The following is a 20,227-nucleotide window of genomic DNA, read 5'->3' on the forward strand; positions in this document are numbered from 1 at the left end:
TAAAACTTAACAACTTTATTGAAGAAAATGAATTACTTTAACAGACATAACAGATGAAACTAAACACTACACCTCTAGTCTATGCAAAGTTTCTAGTCTACAACAGGTTAAAATATCAGTGCGCAAGATGATAATCTTGTTCTGATTACGTCAATATAAACAGCGAATGAGCGAGTCGACCGTATTATGTTATCCTAAATTGTATTTTTAATAAAATAAAATGCTAATACTGTTTTATCGATCAATGGCTTTTACATAAAGTTCCCCTCAGTTTTCGACAAATTCAAACCAGCAACAGGTAGAACTGTCATCTAAAGGAAAATTTGCTAAAATAACAACAACTACAGTTAACGCAAACAACATACAGATGTTCTAGAAATAGAAATGCAAAACAACAGAAGTGCTGTACAAGATAGTAAAACTAATGGTAAATAAACAAAGAAGTTTGCTATAAGCTGTGAATGTTACTTCTAACAAAACAACTTTGTTAACAAACGAAAGTATATTAAGCTACAGTATAAGGAATCAACATGCTAAAGCGTTTCTATACGTGCACTGTTTTGCTTTAACTATAGCATTCATGCTGCAATAAAAAGATACAGTTAAGTAAGTTAGGAGAAGTAGTCCCATAAATGCAAACAAAAAGGAAAAAAGACAACTTCGTCAACCTGTCATCACTTGTTCTTCTGTTAATTCCCTACACTGGTAAAGCTCTCATGCACAAATCAGCCTCCCCTAACATCAATGCAGTTCTCATGTTATACATCAGATTCAGAAGACTTTATAACAAAACTTGTCATCCTAAACCATATACCAAAGGCGCTACTCCTGTTGGACTTGTCTCCTGTGGGTTTTCATGTGAGTCTTAAGATTACTCAGCGTACTGGACTGCTTGCTGCACTCCTCACACTTGTAGGGTTTCTCCCCTGTGTGAGTCCGCATGTGTGTCTTTAGGTGATCTAGCAAACCGAACTGCTTGCTGCACTCTTCACACTTGTAAGGTTTTTCCCCTGTGTGAGTCTGCATGTGCCTCGTTAGAGCACACAGCTTACTGAACTGCCTGTTGCACTCCTCACACGTGTACGGTTTCTCACAAGTGTGGGTCCGCATATGTGTCTTTAGATTGCCCAGCTGACTGAACTGTCTGCTGCACTCCTCACACCTATAGGGTTTCTCCCCTGTGTGGGTTCGCATGTGGGTCTTCAGATTACCCAGCCGACTGAACTGCTTGTTGCACTCCTCACACTTGTAGGGTTTCTCCCCTGTGTGAGTCTGCATGTGTATCTTCAGACTAACCAGCTGACTAAACTGCCTGCTGCACTCCTCACACGTATAGGGTTTCTCCCCTGTGTGGGCTCGTATGTGGGTCTTAAGATGATCCAGGCGACTGAACTGCTTGCTGCACTCCTCACACTTATAGGGTTTCTCCCCTGTGTGCTTCCGCATGTGGGTCTTAAGGTTACATAGGTTACGGAACTGCCTGCCACAATCCTCACACGTGAAAGGTTTCTCCCCTGTGTGGGTACGCATGTGGTTCTTCAGAACACCCAGCTCACTGAACTGCCTACTGCACACCTCACACTTGTAGGGTTTCTCACCTGTGTGAGCCCGCATGTGTTTTTCCAGAACATCCAGCCGACTGAACTGCTTGCTGCACTCCTCACACCTGTAGGGTTTCTCACCTGTGTGAGTCCGCATGTGAGTTTTCAGTTCATCTTGCCTACTGAACTGTCTGGTGCACTCCTCACACTTGTAGGGTTTCTCGCCTGTGTGAGTCCGCATGTGTTTCTGTAGACTACACAGCTGACTGAACTGCTTGCGGCACTCCTCACACCTGTAGGGTTTCTCACCTGTGTGAGTCCGAATGTGAATCTTCAGTTCATCTTGCCTACTGAACTGCCTGTTGCACTCCTCACACCTGTAGGGTTTCTCACCGGTGTGAGCACGCATGTGAGTCTTCAGATTACCAAGATAACTGAACTGTTTGCTGCATTCCTTACACCTGTAGCTTTCCTCTTTCCTTCTAGGTCGCGCATCATAACCCTTCTCTGCCTTTCTCCTGACATCATCCAAAGTCTGCGCGTTACTTGTTGATGCCATCCTCGTTTATCTGGCACAACGTCTGTGGAGACAAGATGTAGAATAAATTATGCGAAAGACGCTCGATTTATGATTATGTTGACTTGTTGTACGTTGGTATGGTGTCCCTCCTTGATTGGTGGCTTTTTTTTCTGGGATGAATGATACATATGCTTCTTTCCGTCTGTAGTTCGAAATATTAAATATAGCCGAACATGACGCCGACGCACAAAACAGATTACAATAAATTTTCCTTTATGTAGTTCTCTTTTGGGCAGATGTCACAGTTGAGTTACGCAATAGAAGGCACAAAATCGGAATATGATTAGAGTGACACCTGAAGTCGTCAAAAATCCTCATTTTCCTTTATAGTTTTGGCCCAACCTGGAGACTATTTGTATTAGAAGGTATAGGTATGATCTAAGCTTTCCCGTTTTGGTTAAAATTTGTCCAGTTTTGTTGGGTCATATATGTGGTATCAGGTGAAAATTGGGGTCAAAAGTGAATTTCCGAGGCGAGCATTCCTCGGAGTTTGGGCCGATCAACACTCTGTTTGCTGCTCAATGTTAGTTCTTTGCTTCAATGTATTTCAACATGCTTTCCTATGGAGAGGTCTAACTGTGTTAGTCTCTGCAGACTCCGGGTCGCTGGAAAATCGTAGATATGGAACAAATAGCCGGCCATAGAAGTTAACTCTTGAGAACTATAGCCCGCTAGGGAACAGCTGTTCCATTTCTACGATTTTCCAGCGACCCGGAGTCTGGTAGAGACTACAATTTTGTTATCAGCCCTGCATTCAAGTATCGAATACTGAACCTCCCCGAAAAATCCCAACGCGACATAATGAACACCAGATGTAAGGCCGGCGGGTAGTTTCAGACAGAGGCGGACGGAGGGGTTCGGAGTATACCTTACCTGTATCAATTGCGCCCTTCATGCCAGTAATTTTGTTTACACAAGTGAACTACAAGTATGCAATCTTAGTTCTACAACTAGAATAATTCCAATCACCTTTGCCTACCCAAAATTCCGATGGAAAACAAGAAACTACTCAGTAAACCCCTTCCAGACCCCCATTGTTTACGTTATCCTCGGATTTCTGCGTTATCTTCTACATTCCTCATTTGTCCGACAGTTTCCTCCCTCTTAGGTGTGAAAAAGAGCAAAATTGCAATAGAACATTTGTATCTTTTTTCCTCCTCAAAGCCATTTCCTTCTCCTCTATTTATGAACAGCCAAAGACGACACAAACGTAGTTGGACCACCCACAAAGTGACAGTGCTGCATGCTGTAGCGACAAAATCTATCACGAAACGATGTTTTATAATCAAAATACGCAGCATATCGTCTTACCTGAACAGACTAGAAACCTTGTCTTTCACCAATACACCGATCAGCTTTCTAAAACCGAGAACGTTGTTGTATATTTTGCTTTGGAAGCCGGAAACTTTTCCAAACTGCCAGACGCTCGCGTCACTGCCAACAAACAGGAAGTCGCGGGCAGCTGACCCGGAAGTACTCAATGACCAAGGGTCAAAAGTCACCTCCTGCTTATTCAGAAGGTGTCGCGAGCTCACCCAGTCGGTATTTATTACTAGTATATGAATACAGAAATGGTATGGCAATCTTTCCTCGAGGCTGACACTTGAGGCTGACATAGTTTTTAGTGTCCTATAACGCAAATAGCGGTCTCCTTTCTCAGCACTGGAACACCAGTCCTGAAGTGGTCGTCAGCAGTGAGAAGTCCAGCGCTGAGGCCGGCTATTAAACTGGGAGCGAGGCTATTGACACACCCAGTAATGAGGCTATTGACACACCCACTCAGTGTGTCAATAGCCTAACAGGCTATTGACACACTGAGTGTGTCGATAGCCTGTTTAGGCTATTGGCACACTGAGTGTGTCGATAGCCTGTTAGGCTATTGACACACCCAGTGATAGAAACCACTAAAATGAGGAAATCTTACGATTATATTTGACAATCAACACTCTGAAAAATACAAATGGCATCCTGTGTCCATTATCAACCCAAAATACGATCTTTTTCACGTGTTTACGGCACAATTTTAAACATCGGAATCTGCTATCATATAGGGTGCTAGTTTTACTGTCACCGCATGTGATCATGGCAGCCATGTTGGATCGGTTAGGAACACGTTTTCAGCTGTGTTTACCGACGAATTCCTGCCATATTTGGAGAATTTTCGGCCTCAAAACTTATATCACTAAGGAAGCGAAGTTATAGTTGTTGTTTTACCTCCATTATTTTTAATGTGAAAGAAATATTCTTCCGAGTCGCTGCCGATAGCGCCGGAACCACACGGCCGAAAATTATGACATGTTTTGTGGTCAGTGTTATTTTTGGTTTATATTGTTAACAGAAACTTTAAAAGTTGTTTATATATAAAATATTCTTATATCAAATGGATGTTTAAAAAGGGACAAGAAAAATTGAAAAAAAAAAAAAATTAAAAAAATTCCGGCGTGGACTCGAACCAGGTCGTAGCTGATATCGTGAATTTCCGGGCCAACGCTCTATCCACTACGCTACGTCATACATACACGATGAACGCTGTATTATTAGGTATCCAGATGTAGGGCATAACTTGAATACGTCCGTTCATTCCAAGATTCAAAGATTCCAATGTTTAATCTTCCGAACAATGTCTAATCAACTATTGCTTGTGTAAAATATTGCCGGAAAGGCATGTTACAAGCTCTGATTGGCTGACTGGCATCTCGGTGTGTCAATAGCCTGTTTGGCTATTGGCACACTGAGTGTGTCAATAGCCACAGCGTTAAACTGGACTTCCAGTGCTGGGGCAGGTTTAGCACTGGAAACCCTCCCGTTCGCACTGGAAACCGAGTGCTGAGACTACAATCGGCATTGGATTTCCAGTTATCAGTTTTCTACCTGTAACTACATTGTACCTATTGTTCGTAAACAACAACAAGCGAGATAAAGTAGATGATAGTGGTTTACCCGTAAGTACGGTAAAAAAATGCTACTTTGACGCACAAGTAGAATGTGTTGTCCGCCTGTAACTGCCTATTGTTTGTAAAATAAACAAACAAGCTCTTTACCACACAGTGTTGTCTATCCGTAACTACCAATTGTTCGTTTAAAAAAGCAAGCTAGCTCTTTGCCACACATGTATAGTAGGCGACAGTTGTCTACCCGGTTACCCGTAACGATTGTATCCATCTCCGCTAGACAAGGTCCAATGGGCCTCGAATAAGTTATTTTTCTAATATATTTCATTTGCATTGATAACTCAGATACAATTGTACGGGTACACGAACATCACGTTCAGCACTGGGACGTCACCAGTGCATTATAAACGCCAGCACTGGAAGCAGGAAGTCCAAAGCTTTCTTCAGCACTAGTCGCCCAGTGCTAGCTGAGGCCGATTGGACCCATTGATTCCACACTTAAACACCCACTACTCTTGTACATTTGCTCCTTTGAAGCTTGTTTTGGTAATAAACCAATTTTCTCTTTTAATTTTTTGCTACCAAAAGTGATCCAAAGTGTTTTTGTAGTTGCATTACAAATATGCTATCATTTTACCGTGGCTTTTCCAAAATCAGTTTCCTCAAATGATAACAAACACTACATACCTGTGTACATAAATACGTAAACTTTATTGAAGAAAAATAAATGACAAGTAAGACAACTAATGTAAGTGAACTCTACCTATGTATGTTTTCAACTCAAATTTAGGACTCTTTCAGATAACATTATATAACTCTTATAAAACGTTTGTGAAGATTAGTCATCCAGGAAACAGTAAATTGAAGATGATTCAGATTATACCTCTGGATAGATATCAGATTTCAATTAGACGTTTCGAAAGGTGTCCACCTTTCTTCATCAGTGAATGCTTTTACCCGCTACCGCGAAATTAAATTCCCGCGAACTTAAATGCATTTACAGTACTTACCGAGATCCACTGATATACTGCGCTGTGTTGGCACAGTGTTTTCACTGAGATACAGGTCGTCGCAGCTGTCGGTACTGACTGAATCAGAGAAGTACAGACGTTTATATAGCGACGGAGTGGGTGAATAAAACCGGTTAGGTACTAGGTTATACTTGGTTATGAAACAAAAGGAAATAGACTGCTCCATGCGCTGATTTGCATAAGAAGAGATCAAACAAAATGTTAACACTATGTTGGCAGGAAAAAACATTAAGGATTTGTGGTCATTTGTAGGCAAATTTATCCCATGTTTGGAACTCAACAGGCAAATTATACTCCCTATAAGTGAGTTAGCGTAGTTATTTCTGTACAGACTAGTGCACAGTGAGCCTTTGCTCTGCCAGTTATGTAAACGTTAGAAAACAAGACCTATGGAAACAGTTTAAAAATTCAGGGGAAGAATACAACGGTTTGTGTCTTCAGTAGATTTCCTGACGAAACCGAACCGTTAAAAAGTTTGAGTTCATCCGTGTCCAACAATAATGGTTAGGGAGATTAATTGCAGTTTTTTTTTTATTCCAGCGAGCTTCCAAGATTGTTGTCATCTTGAAATCATGTCAGTCACTCATAAGATAGTGAACAAGAAATTTTCATTTTCATTTCATTTTCAAGAGGATATACGCCTTTGTGCCAATTTCAACTCGGTCACACACAAAAATGTGTGTGATAAAACCACTTGTAATACTTTTTCACTTATCCTTGTGCTTGATTCTAAAACAAAAAGAAAGGGATGTGACATGATATGATGGATTTGTTAAAAGAGAAATTAAAAAAAAAATTATTTGCGAAGGATAACTACAAACTACCATAGTTTGCAAGAAAGACAAAAACTTTATTACGTCTTATATTTATTGGTGAAAGTCAGATTCGGAAAGATGACAAATCTCAAGTATATTACAGTACACATGTGTCTGTGTCGCCAACTGTCCGTTAACTTCTCTGGTGTGTATCTGTCTATTCGGTAAATTTCTACTTTCTTTCCAGCAACACGTGGAACCTGGTAGAGGGTAGTCCTAAAAACTCATTGAGCACAGACTTCCGATGCCAGTCCCTCAAATCTTGTTCCAGGTTGATATATAAAAAATGTAATCATTTTCTAATATGCTGATAATTGAAAACGATAAAACTTAAGACTAAACAGAAATCTCAGCATAGCCCCTTAAATTGGTCGTGATCTGCTTGAACATAACGGTTTCCTTGTTATTTTGGAGCCATTGTCAACTTTGACATTCTAAAACATACCACAACTAAATGGACTCAGTATATATATATTGCTGTGTGAAAAGTTTACCCGGACACTCATCATACCTTGATCATCTCAGAACTACAGATGTCACATGGCCTAGTGTAGTCATCATGAAATAAAAATAGGTTGCCAAAAGTACTTCCCGAGACGCCGAAATGCGTACTGCAGGATGATTTCAAGTTACGGCTTAAGAGTCGGCATTGACAGAGCAGTCAAGACATGTTTATATAATGACTGAATGGGTGAATAAAACCGGTTCGACAGGTTGTACTTGACAATAGAGTGGGTATCGGTACAGTGTACTGGTACAAAACCGGTTTTTCTTATTGGACCGGTCCGGAAAAAACGGACTTGAAAAAAAAATTGGTAGACCGAATGATGGACCTATTGGAAATTGAACAGATTATATTATCAGGTATTCACATGTTTTGGGGCTTACCGGTCGAAGAAAATAAAAATAGCAATAGCGTAGAGTTTGTAGTATTTCCTATCAAGTTTTACAGCCAATCTTACAAAGGCAGTAAGCCTCTTAAAACGCCAGTGGGAGTCGAATACTCCACTGAAAATATGTCTCTGAGGCGAAATGGACCATTGTTTTCAGTATCGTCCATTCGAAAGTTCTCACATAATGAATCAGGTCCAGGTTCAGGTCCGGACAAGGACCGAATCCTCTGGACCTGAACCGGACCTGAATTTTCTGTACCGGTACCCGCCCGACCCGCCCCTACTTTACAACGACAAAAAGTGAAGTACACAGTCCCTGATTTACAGATTTGCATAACGGAAACCAGACATCGTAAGACAAAGACTTATCAGTGCCTGGGAATAGTTGTTGAGACAACAAAGCCTTGAGTCGACTTTCAAATCGTTTTAGATAAAGGGCATTTATCTTCGTGTCGCTGTTGAAAATGGCGGGTTAACTGAATCAAGGGTCAACATTTCCGATAGTGATAGGTCAAAGTTAACCTGTAGGCCTGATTACCCTCGCCAAACAAAAGTTGGCCTACTATAGCATAGGTATATTACAAGGGATATCGTAGCATTCGTCTAGTGTAGTTTTTGGTCTAGTCTGATGTCATGTGCCCATTTGGCCCTTGTCTGGGGCAACATTGACGGGAAAAGGAAGGCTAAGAGATATGATAAAGATTAACGGTATACCATGTTTTAGTTAAAACTAAACGAGATCACGTAAATTCTACATATCTCGAGTAGCATAAAGCTGCAACTAATTCTAAACTCTAACTCTTCTTGTTTATCTACAGTAAAAAAAGAAAACGATCTCGATCCAGTTTTAGCTCACTGAAGAGCTAGTCTTCCACTGGTCGTGACAGAGAAGACATACGTACATTATTTACAGGTTCATTGTACCGGGGAAATTCCCCTAGCTCTTTTCGAAAATCACAATGAACAGTGGACCACGGCTTAACGTCCTGTCCTAAGGACTGCAACCATTTCTGGTAGCGTGCATGTCGGGTGAGCGACACAGCCGGAATGGAACTCACGGCTTCTAGTTCCAGAGGCAGGGCCGCTAACCACTGGACTACGTGCGCTACTGTATACAGTGAAATATGAAGTGACAACTCTAGTAGATAAACCGCAACTGTTGACGTTAAAGCAGCGTCTTTCCCTGTAACTTACTGTTACCATTGTCCCCGACATTTAACATTGGGTACATGTTTTGTCAGAATTACTTTGACTTCTTTCCGTCGTAGACATCCAGTTAATGATATCTTCAATAGAGAAAGCATCTTTTTTTTTCTCCACATTTTATTCTTCATTCACAATGTTACAATCAATGATACAATGAAGTGTGTAAGTAACCATGGTAACAAACAATAACAAAATAGATTACGTCAAATATACACATATATATAACGAGCTATTATATTTTACAACATGTCCCCTGACTTCAGTACTACACTAGTACTGTCTGAAAAAAGTATGAACGTTGGCACTAAAGAACTTAGCTCTTAGAGAAATAGAGAAAGCATCTGCTCATGCAACTAGATTGGAAACGGTTTGACATTTCAGACAGACGATATTTCACCGACGATGATTCTTTAGGTTTGATTATGAAACAAATGTGATATATGCTGATTTCCATAGATACGGTTTCTAGCTGCAGGAAAACAAAGACAGCAAATAACATCTAGCAAGAAAGACAACAAAACGTAACGTGTCTTAGTTTATTGAAGAAACTGAAATGCCCAAAGTATAAAAATCTCTAGGAGCTTGCAGCAGTTTCTGAAGACAAACATATAACGTTATTATGGCTAACAACATATACAACTAACATGTTTCCATTGCTAATTCCAAACGTTTAGGATCTACAGTATATCTATGCATTTACAATGATTAGTGACGTGGTAGAAAGCTATAAACCACGACGCCTTTACATCAAGCGGACGATGCCTTTAACGGTGTCTGCCACTAGTGTGCAAACAATCAATCGTAGTTTAATTAACGAAAACGCAAGTTCTAGTCTACAACGGGACCATTAAATAAGCGACATAAATGTTTGCTATATCGTAATCCGGTTCCCGTTATTCTTGGTTTTACAGTGGATTCATGGGTAGACATGATGTCTATAGCGTACACACGATACCCATATAAACACATGTGGATTGTAGGTACGTTTTGAACGTTTAACCGTATGACGATTGTCTAGGTCTTAACTATCATGCCGAAGGAATGTGGCATTTGTTGCCGTCCGACTTTCCATGTGTATGTTGGACCATCAGACATTGACGGTAATGATAGGTCTCCACCAGTGTGAGTCTGCATGTGTACCTTCAGATGAGTAAAATAACGAAAGCTTTTGTTGCATTTTTCACATCTGTACGGTTTCTGTTCGGTGTGAGTTTGCATGTGACGCTTCAGTTGACCCAGCACACGAAACTTCTTGCAGCACTCACCGCAACTATACGGTTTCTCACCGGTGTGAGTTCTCATGTGTTTTTTCAGGGAACCTCGCTCATTGAACCGTTTACAGCACGTCTCGCACTTGTAAGGTTTTTCCCCTGTGTGAGTCCGCATGTGAGTCTTCAGATTAGATGACTGACTGAAGCTTTTGTTGCAGTGTTCACACTTGTACGGTTTCTCACCAGTGTGAGTCCTCATGTGTAGCGTTAGATTGTCCAGCTGACGGAACTGCCGACCGCATTCCTCACAACTGTATGGTCTCTCCTCTGTGTGAATCCGGATGTGCTTCGAAAGGTTTCCTAGTTGATTAAACCTTCTGCCACATTCACCACACTGGTATGGGCGCTCGCCATTGTGAGTTTGCAGGTGTCGATTTAGGACACTTTTAAAGCGAAACTCCTTGTCACATTGGCTGCACTTGTGGGTACGGGGAGAATCCTGTCCATCCTTTCCCTCCCCTTGTGTCAAATGTCTAGTCGCCATGTTGATCACTCAAGATCCTGCAAGAATAATACAAAACAACAACTAATTTACAAAATGGAGATTTTAGCTGTCTGCTGAATTAGACAAACATGTTATTTCATTTAAACTTCTTATGACTTATCTCGCTTCTGACTTTTCAAAATAATGACAATCAACAGGCTCGAGCAAACATAGGTACACAATAACTAGTCGAAACGCTAATGTAAATAAATGCAAATGGTCAGCATTAGATAGATCGGGAGGATTGACGAAACCTATAAAACCAGTCTACATACCGTACCGACAGACAACGTGCATTATTATGCTTTTTTGTTTTTGAACCGTCTAGTTCAAATTTACCGGACTTGATGCAATACTGCGAAAGTCAGCCCGGGTAGTGATGTTAACCTCCGTTTTAGGATTACAAAGGAAACCATAGTCAGTACTTACCGAGATACGCTGATGCTCCGACTTAGTAATACGCGATGTCTTCACGTCACCACAGATTCTCACGGCTTTAGAGCTGGTACTGACAAAACAGAGCAGACAAGACGGGTCTATATTGTGACTGCGTGGAAAAACCGGTTCTGTAGTGAATGAAGACAATTTTAGATGTCCAATAGGAAACGTATTGTAAGACAATTTTAGACTGAAGACAATTTGGATTCCAAAATGGTAAGGCAAAGTCAAGCTGAAGAAAATTTTGGATTTCAATGGGAAAGTTGAGACACAGTTGTGCTATGGGATCACCAGTGTCGTCTATACTATACACCTTTCTCACGCGGTGGCCATGATAGATCGAACACGAGGTCAATGAGGCAAACAGACAAAACTTATTTCTAAAATCAGCTCCCATTTACTTTTCCCCCAAGCCACACAAATTTCCATAATGTAAGATCAAATAAAAAAAATATTTTACCTTATGTTATGCACCAAAAGATGTAGCAATTAAGAGTAGCATAGACTGATCTCATAGTCCCTTAAGAGATGTAAAATAAAATAATGCATAATAATGCAAATATTTGACGGACATGCAGCCATTCTCTTATTGGTGGCTTTCCTAACTGGCAGGCTATCATTCGTTGTACTGCTAATTATGATGGAGTCTTTTGTTTGCCATATTGAACTCGTTTTAGATTAGTTAGTTAGTTCTTGTAACCAAGACGACAGGGGCCAATTGACTCATTTGCATTAACTGTGTCTTAGCTTTGTTTCCCATTGAAATCCAAGATTGTCTTCAGCTTGACTTCGACTTACCTTTTTGGAATCCAAATTGTCTTCAGCCGAGTCAATATTGGTTTTTTATTGCAATTTACGGCATTTTCCCAACTCTTTTTCTGCGAGGATAACACTGTCCAACTTTTTGCTGTCCCGTGATGGTTGTTTCTGTAATAAGGCTATGTTTATTATATGGATTACTTCCTAGGCAGAGCCCATTATATAACTCTAATAAAAAAAGTTGTAGCGTGGACGCGCAATAAAGATTCTAGCAAAAGTACGACTCTGTGTAATCGAATATTGGTGGCCAACACTACGTGTATTGTGTTTCTTTATTTAAAAGTATGTATTGTTTATTCATGTTGTGGCTTTGGGAAACTGAAGAATAAAAACATCGACCCCTAGTGACTTTCCAAGATCTCGACATCCTGCGTTCTCTTGGTTGGGTTGATGAGTGAATGTGGGTACCCTATATTTCTCATGTGCTGAAAAATTCAAGGTGACATAGAAACTTGGTTTCTATTTATTTGAAAGCAACTGTTTACAAAATAGATAACTGTAAACCATAAAAATGAAAGAGATTTGTTAGTAATCTGAAGTTGTCTAAGAAACGCATAACTGATTCTGGTCCTTTATTGTCCACCTAACTATACTCAAACTGTAAGCCTAAGTTACCTTCCTACCTGTTTACAAAACAGAGAAAAGCAAACTATCGAAATCTACAGCTAGAAATCTACAGCATCGATATTACTAATTCTTGAAACCTCTGCTGGTTTTCTTTTTCCATCATCAGTCAAACTGTGAGCCTTAAATGAACAGTGTTAGATAGAGTTACTCTTCCTAATTTCACGTGAAGGAGGTAAACATAAACTCCCACTGTTCATTTGTCAAGGAACAAACTTCTAGCTTATTACAAAACAATGAAAAGTTCCAACTCACAACAACAACGTTAAGTTCTTATTTGTTGCAAAACAATAAAAAAAGATTTTTCATCATAGAAGTGAAAACTAGGAATGAAAACACGATACACTTAAAAGTCTAAAATCTTAAAAATCTATTATTATCTTGGGACGTACTTCGGTACTGTATAAAAATATGCCAATGAAAATACAAAAACGTTCTAGTTGTGGTTTTTGATTTGATTTGATTTATTCGGCTGTACAATCATGAGAAATACAGCCTGGGCTACCCAACTAGCCGCAGGCTATTATCAAGGGCTAGCCCTGGTAACAATACAATATACAATAGACAATGTACAATAACAGCATTAACGATACAGGTAACTTTTGATACAGAGGCGATCCGTATTTACAGCTTGACTAGCAGTTTAGTTTGCTACGAAACAATCTAAACAACATCTACAATACACCACCACAGAAGCTACAGGAAATGAACTTGAACAGGCTACACAAAATACAAAACTACAATCTTAGAAACTACATTCTAGAACACCACGGGTAACTGAACTTCATTATTAACATGGGATCAAAATGAAACACATAACAGAAAGGCTTGCGCCTCAATAACACGAACTGAACTGGCTTTACTGACAAAGTGTCAGTGCATGTAACTTTTTAGGTTCAAGTGCTGACTAAACTGTCGGGTCTGATTCACTTCCCAACCTGGTGGCTTTATTATTAGTACAACTCACACCTGTTTCTAATCTGTGTCTTGTAAGATGACCAAGCTGACTGAAATGATTTCTTAACTCCACACACGTGTACAAGTTCTGTAGTGTGTACAAGTTCTGTAGTGTGAGTTGCCATGTGTTTCTTCAGACTATACAGCCGACTGAACTGCCTGCTACACTCCCCACACTTGTAGGGTTTCTAACTTGTGTGAGTCCGCATATGGCCCTTCAGATGACCCAGCCGACTAAACTGCTTCCAGCACTCCTCACACCTGTAGGGTTTCTCATCTGTGTGAGTCCGCATATGGTCCTTTAGATAACCCAGCCGACTAAACTGCTTGCTGCACTCCTCACACTTGTAGGGTTTTTCACCTGTGTGAGTCCGCATATGGCCCTTTAAATGACCCAGCTGACTGAACTGCTTGTTGCACTCTTCGCACTTGTAGGGCTTTTCCCCTGTGTGGGTCCGCATGTGGGTCTTCAGATGACCCAGCTGACTGAACTGCCTACTGCACTCCTCACACCTGTAAGGTTTCTCCCCTGTGTGAGTCCGCATGTGAGTTTGCAGATCATCCAGCCGACTGAACTGCCTGCTGCACTCCTCACATTTGTAAGGTTTGTCGCCTGAGTCCTCATGTGTTTCTGTAGACTACACAGCCGACTGAACTACCTGCTGCACTCCTCACATCTAAAGGGTTTCTCCCCAGTGTGAGTCCGCATGTGCTTCTTCAGATTACCCAGGAGACTACACCGCTTACCACACTCCACACACCTGTAGGGCTTCTCACCCGTGTGAGTACGCAAGTGAATTTTCAGAGCATGGGACACTCCAAACTGCCTGCTGCACTCGTCACACGTGTAGCGCTTTTCGCCTGTGTGAGTCCGCATGTGTCTCTTTAGATCACTCAGCCGACTGAACTGCCTGCTGCACTCCTCACACCTATGGAGTTTCTTCTCGCTGCTAGTGCTAGGTTCCACAGAAAAATCCTCTCTTTCCTTTCTCCGGACATCATTCAAAATCTCCATATCGCTTGTTGCTGCCATCCTCCTTGATGCAAATTCTGTTGGAAGAAGACGAACAATCATTAGGCAACAGACGCTAGATTCTTAAGTATACTAACTTGTATGTAGATGTCCTTGATCGATGGTAACTTTCTTTATATGCATCTCCGGACTAAAAAGACCAAAGAATATTTAACCTCCCCAAGCCATTTCTGATTGTAAAACACTGTAAATACAGAAATATTCACGATAGTTTGATGTTCACAGTTTTCGGGCTAATTGCAAACTCAAAACCATTACGAACGTTTTTGAACGAACGTCAGCTCGTTACAACAGGCAGAAGCTTACAACGATCTAGTGAATGCAGCAAGACAGAGGCTCTTTGAAATCCAACAGAAAGGACACAACATACAAATTGAATGGTGCCCAGGCCACATGGGGGTTGAAGGAAACGAGCTAGCAGACATGCAAGCTAAGCTAGCTGCAGAAGAAGCTAAACACACAGAGAACAACACGACATGGACTAAGCAACAAGCAATGAAGCACATAGAAGAACAAGCAGTAAAAAGATGGCAAAGAAGAAGAGAAAACCAAACAACTAGCAGCCACATGCAGAAAGCCAACACGAGTTTGAAGAAGAAATGCAGCACATGGGGGTCAAGAACGACTCAGATCTCTATAAACCAACTCGTGAGTGGACACACGGAGCTAAACGCCTACAAAAACTGGATTGACCCCACGGAGACACCAAACTGTAGCACATGCGGTACAAGGGAAAATATAGACCATTACATGTATGAATGCCCAAAATATGAGAACACCAGACAACATCTAAGGAAAGAAATTGACAACATATATGAAGACTACGGAATCCCTCAACAAGAAAGAACGATGGATGTTGTATCCCTAGCAGGAATGCGAAGCGACCTGACGAACGAAGCAAACAAAAGGATGTATTTGGCGTTCACCAAATACATTGAAGACACGAGAAGGTTCGCCGAGCAGGTCTAGAATACCCCAAACACGCATATGCAAAGCACCAGTGTACAAGCACCAGCGAGGTCAACAAATCTAAGAGCACCCAGCAGAAAAAGCACCAAGAGACCATGTCTAGCGGAGAAGTAGACGTAAAACAAGGACATCAACAACAACAACAACGTTTTTGTTCTGTTAGCTACCCCCTTGTCTAAGCACTAAGTTAAAAAGCACACAGGTGCCGATGTCCAAGTTGTGATTCAGCCATCCCCAGGTTGAAATCGCTAGTGATTCGGTCCCTCCTCCCTATAGACAAATCCATCAAATTTTACCCCAAAGACATGGCCATTAATACACATGAACAGACTTGCATTGTAATTACATTTCAATACATAACCCCGGTATTCTTTTTTGAGGACCCTCCTTAAACCCCTTACAGGCCCGCGTTGTTTACATTATCTTTTGCATTCCTCCACGTATCAGAAGGAGAACTAGAAACCCATTTAATTTATTTGTTCCCGTTCTGAAGTGAATAAAATGTTTGCAACGTACAATTCTAATATAAGATCTTCCACTAAGCTATATGATATGATAGCAATTTCAAGAAGACAGAGCCATTTTATACCCGGGCACCTGCCCGAAGCAAGGGCCTTGGTAGAAGCTTGCAACGCATAAATTGTTTCACGAAACGCCTTGTACCCATAGATGTCACCCTCAAATAATCAAGAGGTCGTCTTACCTATAAAAACTGGAACTTCAGCCTTGCACAAACACCAGCCGGCTGCCTTAAACCGTGAAATGCTGGTCTTAGAATGTCTGAAATGACGAAAAATAATTATCTCTCCAGACCACGCGCCGTTCGTCACTTCACAGTGAACAGGAAGTCGGAATCGGATGACCCGGAAGTGTACTGTGATCAAGGGTCAATCCCTACCTCCTGGTTACTCAACTTTGTTTAACTATTGTCACGATCTGTCTCAATCGTGATTCATGACAGAAATGGTTCATCGTTCTTCGAAGCTGACATTGTGTAGACTTATTGTTCTGAGTAGGTCTTTGTGGTAATATTTGACATATCGTGCTACATTATAATTGCGGCCCTAATTTTTTTCTCCGCGTTTACTAAACGCAGAGAAAAAAAATTACGGGCAAAACGAAAACAAATTTCCTCCTATCCAAAATATTACATGTAATTGTCCGAACATCACAAAAAAACAGACATAATTATAGAAAAGATCTGACCCTTCACTTTCCACTGACTCAAAAAAATAGAACCCAATAAGTTATGATCTACAGTTATCTTTAAGACTAGAGTAGGCACATGCCATAATTTTCTACACTATCTGTCCGTCCCCCACGGTGGTCAAATACGGGCTCAAAACCTCCCATGTCTAGCCGAATTCGAACCTTCTTCCATGATGTTCCATCTGACGTAATTCGAACCGAACCCGTGTTCTATTTAGGTCATCTGCGGTCATTGCAGGTAAAACGGTGCTTTCTGGCATTTTCCCCCCAACTAACTTGAATCAGGCGAAAAATATAGTTTTTAACCAATATAAACAATTTTCTGGACAGTACATCTATGCTTTCACTTTGTTTGGGACCTGTAATATGTAACGAAGCTACTGGCGTTTTTGTTGGTGACCTTGAATATCATAAGTGTTGTTTACACCGGTATCAATTACACCCTCCCGCTCTCCGTGCGGCATGACATGCGTGTAAACATCGTTTAAGATCTCCACCAAGAAGAGTCCAACATAACTCATTGACGGCTCAAAATGACCGCAACGGTTTTGCCGAGATTTCTGTTTTTGGGATTTTTAAAAAATGCCTTAGATTTTGAATTATTGGTAATTAAGTGCGAAAAATACCATTTTTACGCATATTTTTGACTGTAACTTTACTTAAAATTAAAGATTAAAAAATCCCCAAAACAGAAAGTTTTATTTGCCTCTCAGATGACGAAAAATATAAAAATCGAGAATTTGCCATGGCACTTGCGGCCCATCTTATCAAGAGTATGGTCAAATTGAAGGCCTTCCTTGAAACAGAAAATAATCGTCTTTGTAAGCAAAATCGAAACAAAACAACTATCTCAATTCAAACGGGAAGATTAAAACTATCTAAAATTGCGAATTTAATCTTATTTTGAATACATTTTCCTTCTCATAACATCTTGTTTATTTTGAAATATTTTACGGTTAGCAAATAGTAGGCCTCTTGTAACCCGATACTCTGTCGAACTCGCATAGCAACGGGAAAGAATACCCTAGCAACCGACCGCCGTGCCCTTTCATGTCAACTGCAATTAGGCCTCGAACAAGAATTTACAATAAAGAATCATTCACATACTGACCTGTACGTGTATCCCATTGATACTGATGAAAGATACCGGATACTGTCTTAAACGACTGGATTCTTGCATAATCAGAGCCAATTACATGCACTGAACTGAACTGACTGCCAGTTGCTTGAGTATATTGGTATTCGACAGACATGTTTTTCTTTTCTTTTTGGCAACCTATAGTTTTTTTATTTACTTTTGTAGCGTGAGTTGTAGCTGTACATTACGTGTATACTAATAAATATACTGTGGCTATTACTCTACTTGATGGAATCGGCTTCTTCAAATGATATTTTCAAACAAATGTTTACCAAACAAACAACTTTATTGAAGAAAACAAATGACTGCAAATAAACAAATTTAACATAACAATAAAACTAACAATAATGCTTTTAACTATGTGACTTGTCAACAACTCAAAGACAGCTTCTAATATCTTTACCAAATATAAAAGCTGAGTTTCAATACCTCGGTTGATTTCAACTGTTATCCAAATGTTACATTTTATCGATCCTTTGTTCTTAACATGATATTAGGTCTTTATGGCAGTTAGGGACCTCTTCTAATTCAAACGAAACTTGTATCTGCTATATGTTAATATATAACAAACACTACATCTAACGACAAAAGGTAAAAGCTCATCTACTTACATGAACTAGGATAAGTACAACAGATACCTGCTAACGGTAACACTGCAGTGTACCTAAATGAGTACAACGATATAAACAAATGCAGTGGTAAACAACACAAGTAACAAAAGAACTTTTCCTTCACACAACAACAATTTCAACCAGTTCTACTATTGTACGTACTATTATACCTAGTTACAAACTGTTATGCCCAACTACAAGCCATGTTTATCTCAGGGCATTGAGATAAACAAAGTTCATACAAAAACTACTTTGCTAGATATCTGGGAAACTAGCAAACATAAGAAATCAACAAGCAAATAAACCAAAAGTTGCACCTTTCCAACCAAGAGAATTACAACAAACGGTAATTAAGAATATACAAAATTCAACGAAAAAAAGTTGAAAATTGGCCATGTTTCCACGCAATCTTTCATGAAATGAAGACTACCGAGTTCACTGATCTGCCTGTATCGCACTAGTAGGAGGTCCCTCCAGTGTGAGTCCGCATGTGACATTTTAGGTTACCCAGCCTACTGAACTGTTTGCTGCACTCCTCACACTTGAAGGGCTTTTCCCCTGTGTGAGTCCGCATGTGTCTCTTCAGGTCACCCGGCTGACTGAACTGCTTGCTACACTCCTCACACTTGAAGGGTTTCTCCCCTGTGTGAGTCCGAATTTGTCTCTTCAGAGCACCCAGTTGACTGTACTGCTTGCTGCACACTTCACAACTGTAGGGTTTTTCCCCTGTGTGAGTCCGCACGTGTCTCGCTAGAGCACTCAGCTCACTAAACTGCCTGCTGCACTCCTCACACTGCTTGCTGCACTCCTCACACTTGTAGGGTCTCTCACCAGTGTGGGTCCGCATGTGAGCCTTCAGATTGCTCAGTTCCCTGAACTGCTTCCTACACTCCTCACACCTGTAGAGTTTCACCTCTCTGTCAGTGCCAGGTCGCACAGAAGAACCTTTTGTAGACTTTTCTCTCACGTCATCTAAACGCTGCACGTTCGCTGTTGATGTCATCCTCCTGGATCTGATGCAACTTCTGCAGGGAAAAGATGAACGATGGGTGACTTTGTGATTCGGTGATTTGCATATACAAACATACAATAACAAAACGTCATTCAAAAGAAGAAAATTTGCCGGGTGAGAGCAGAAGCGTACTAGCTTTTCGTCGCCCAACCACCCCAATCGTTTGTATGAAAAGGTGAAAAGGTTAGATTTAACATGATTAAACTGAATAAAAATTAATCAAATTTTAACATAAAGTCTCTTAATGAAGGAATTGTATCACGCATTTTCAATACTAAATGTAACGTCAAAGCATGTAACAAAGATAGTCATCGCCATTTTACATAAGTATGTACATGAATTATTTGTTATCATAATACAAAGCAAAAACAAATTTAAATACCGAAACAAGGAGAAAAGATCAGGTGAAATCTAAAAAAAATATATGTTCGTTTATTCAGAAAAGAATCAGCATCGCAGTTTGTAAGAACAAACTGAATATCACTGATTTTGTACAAATTTTCAACATGTCGACTACAAAATAAATGTATATACATCCATTAAACAAATTACAGTACATGATACAGAAACGCCTATACAAAGTTGTACATTATACTTCACAAGGAACATCGGAGTCAAGGACAGGAACGTCCTACGCAGAGTATCAAGCCTCGTTGTACAGGCGTAGAGCCTGGTACAAGAACGACCTTCTCAGTCTCTGTGTCT

General features: G+C 40.4%; 3 protein-coding genes across 3 annotated transcripts in view; all 3 read right to left on the bottom strand.

Annotated features, from left to right (window-relative positions):
- On the bottom strand, positions 1-3,600 carry LOC118424797 (zinc finger protein 569-like). The gene is made up of 2 exons (XM_035833575.1): positions 3,433-3,600; positions 1-2,122 (listed from the first exon to the last, which is right to left on the bottom strand). The coding sequence occupies exon 2, from the start codon at positions 2,098-2,100 to the stop codon at positions 823-825; it is 1,278 nt and encodes a 425-aa protein (XP_035689468.1). The 5' UTR covers positions 2,101-2,122; positions 3,433-3,600; the 3' UTR covers positions 1-822.
- A 5,879-nt stretch (positions 3,601-9,479) lies between these two features.
- LOC118425118 (zinc finger protein 883-like) lies at positions 9,480-14,593 on the bottom strand. Its single transcript, XM_035833935.1, has 4 exons — positions 14,210-14,593; positions 13,754-14,045; positions 12,319-12,394; positions 9,480-10,720 (listed from the first exon to the last, which is right to left on the bottom strand). Exons 1-4 carry the CDS (start codon positions 14,581-14,583, stop codon positions 9,972-9,974), a joined length of 1,491 nt encoding a protein of 496 aa, XP_035689828.1. The 5' UTR covers positions 14,584-14,593; the 3' UTR covers positions 9,480-9,971.
- Positions 14,594-18,397: 3,804 nt separating this feature from the next.
- Positions 18,398-20,227, bottom strand: part of LOC118424601 (zinc finger protein 678-like) — a 2,851-nt gene continuing 1,021 nt past the window's right edge. Inside the window, exon 2 of the mRNA XM_035833239.1 lies at positions 18,398-19,535. Within this exon, the coding sequence (XP_035689132.1) occupies positions 18,968-19,513 (546 nt within the window). The 5' untranslated portion in view covers positions 19,514-19,535 and the 3' untranslated portion in view covers positions 18,398-18,967. The remainder of the gene's footprint in view (positions 19,536-20,227) is intronic.

The sequence above is a fragment of the Branchiostoma floridae genome, chromosome 10 (assembly GCF_000003815.2).
Source record: "Branchiostoma floridae strain S238N-H82 chromosome 10, Bfl_VNyyK, whole genome shotgun sequence".
In the NCBI taxonomy this organism is placed as follows: domain Eukaryota; kingdom Metazoa; phylum Chordata; class Leptocardii; order Amphioxiformes; family Branchiostomatidae; genus Branchiostoma; species Branchiostoma floridae.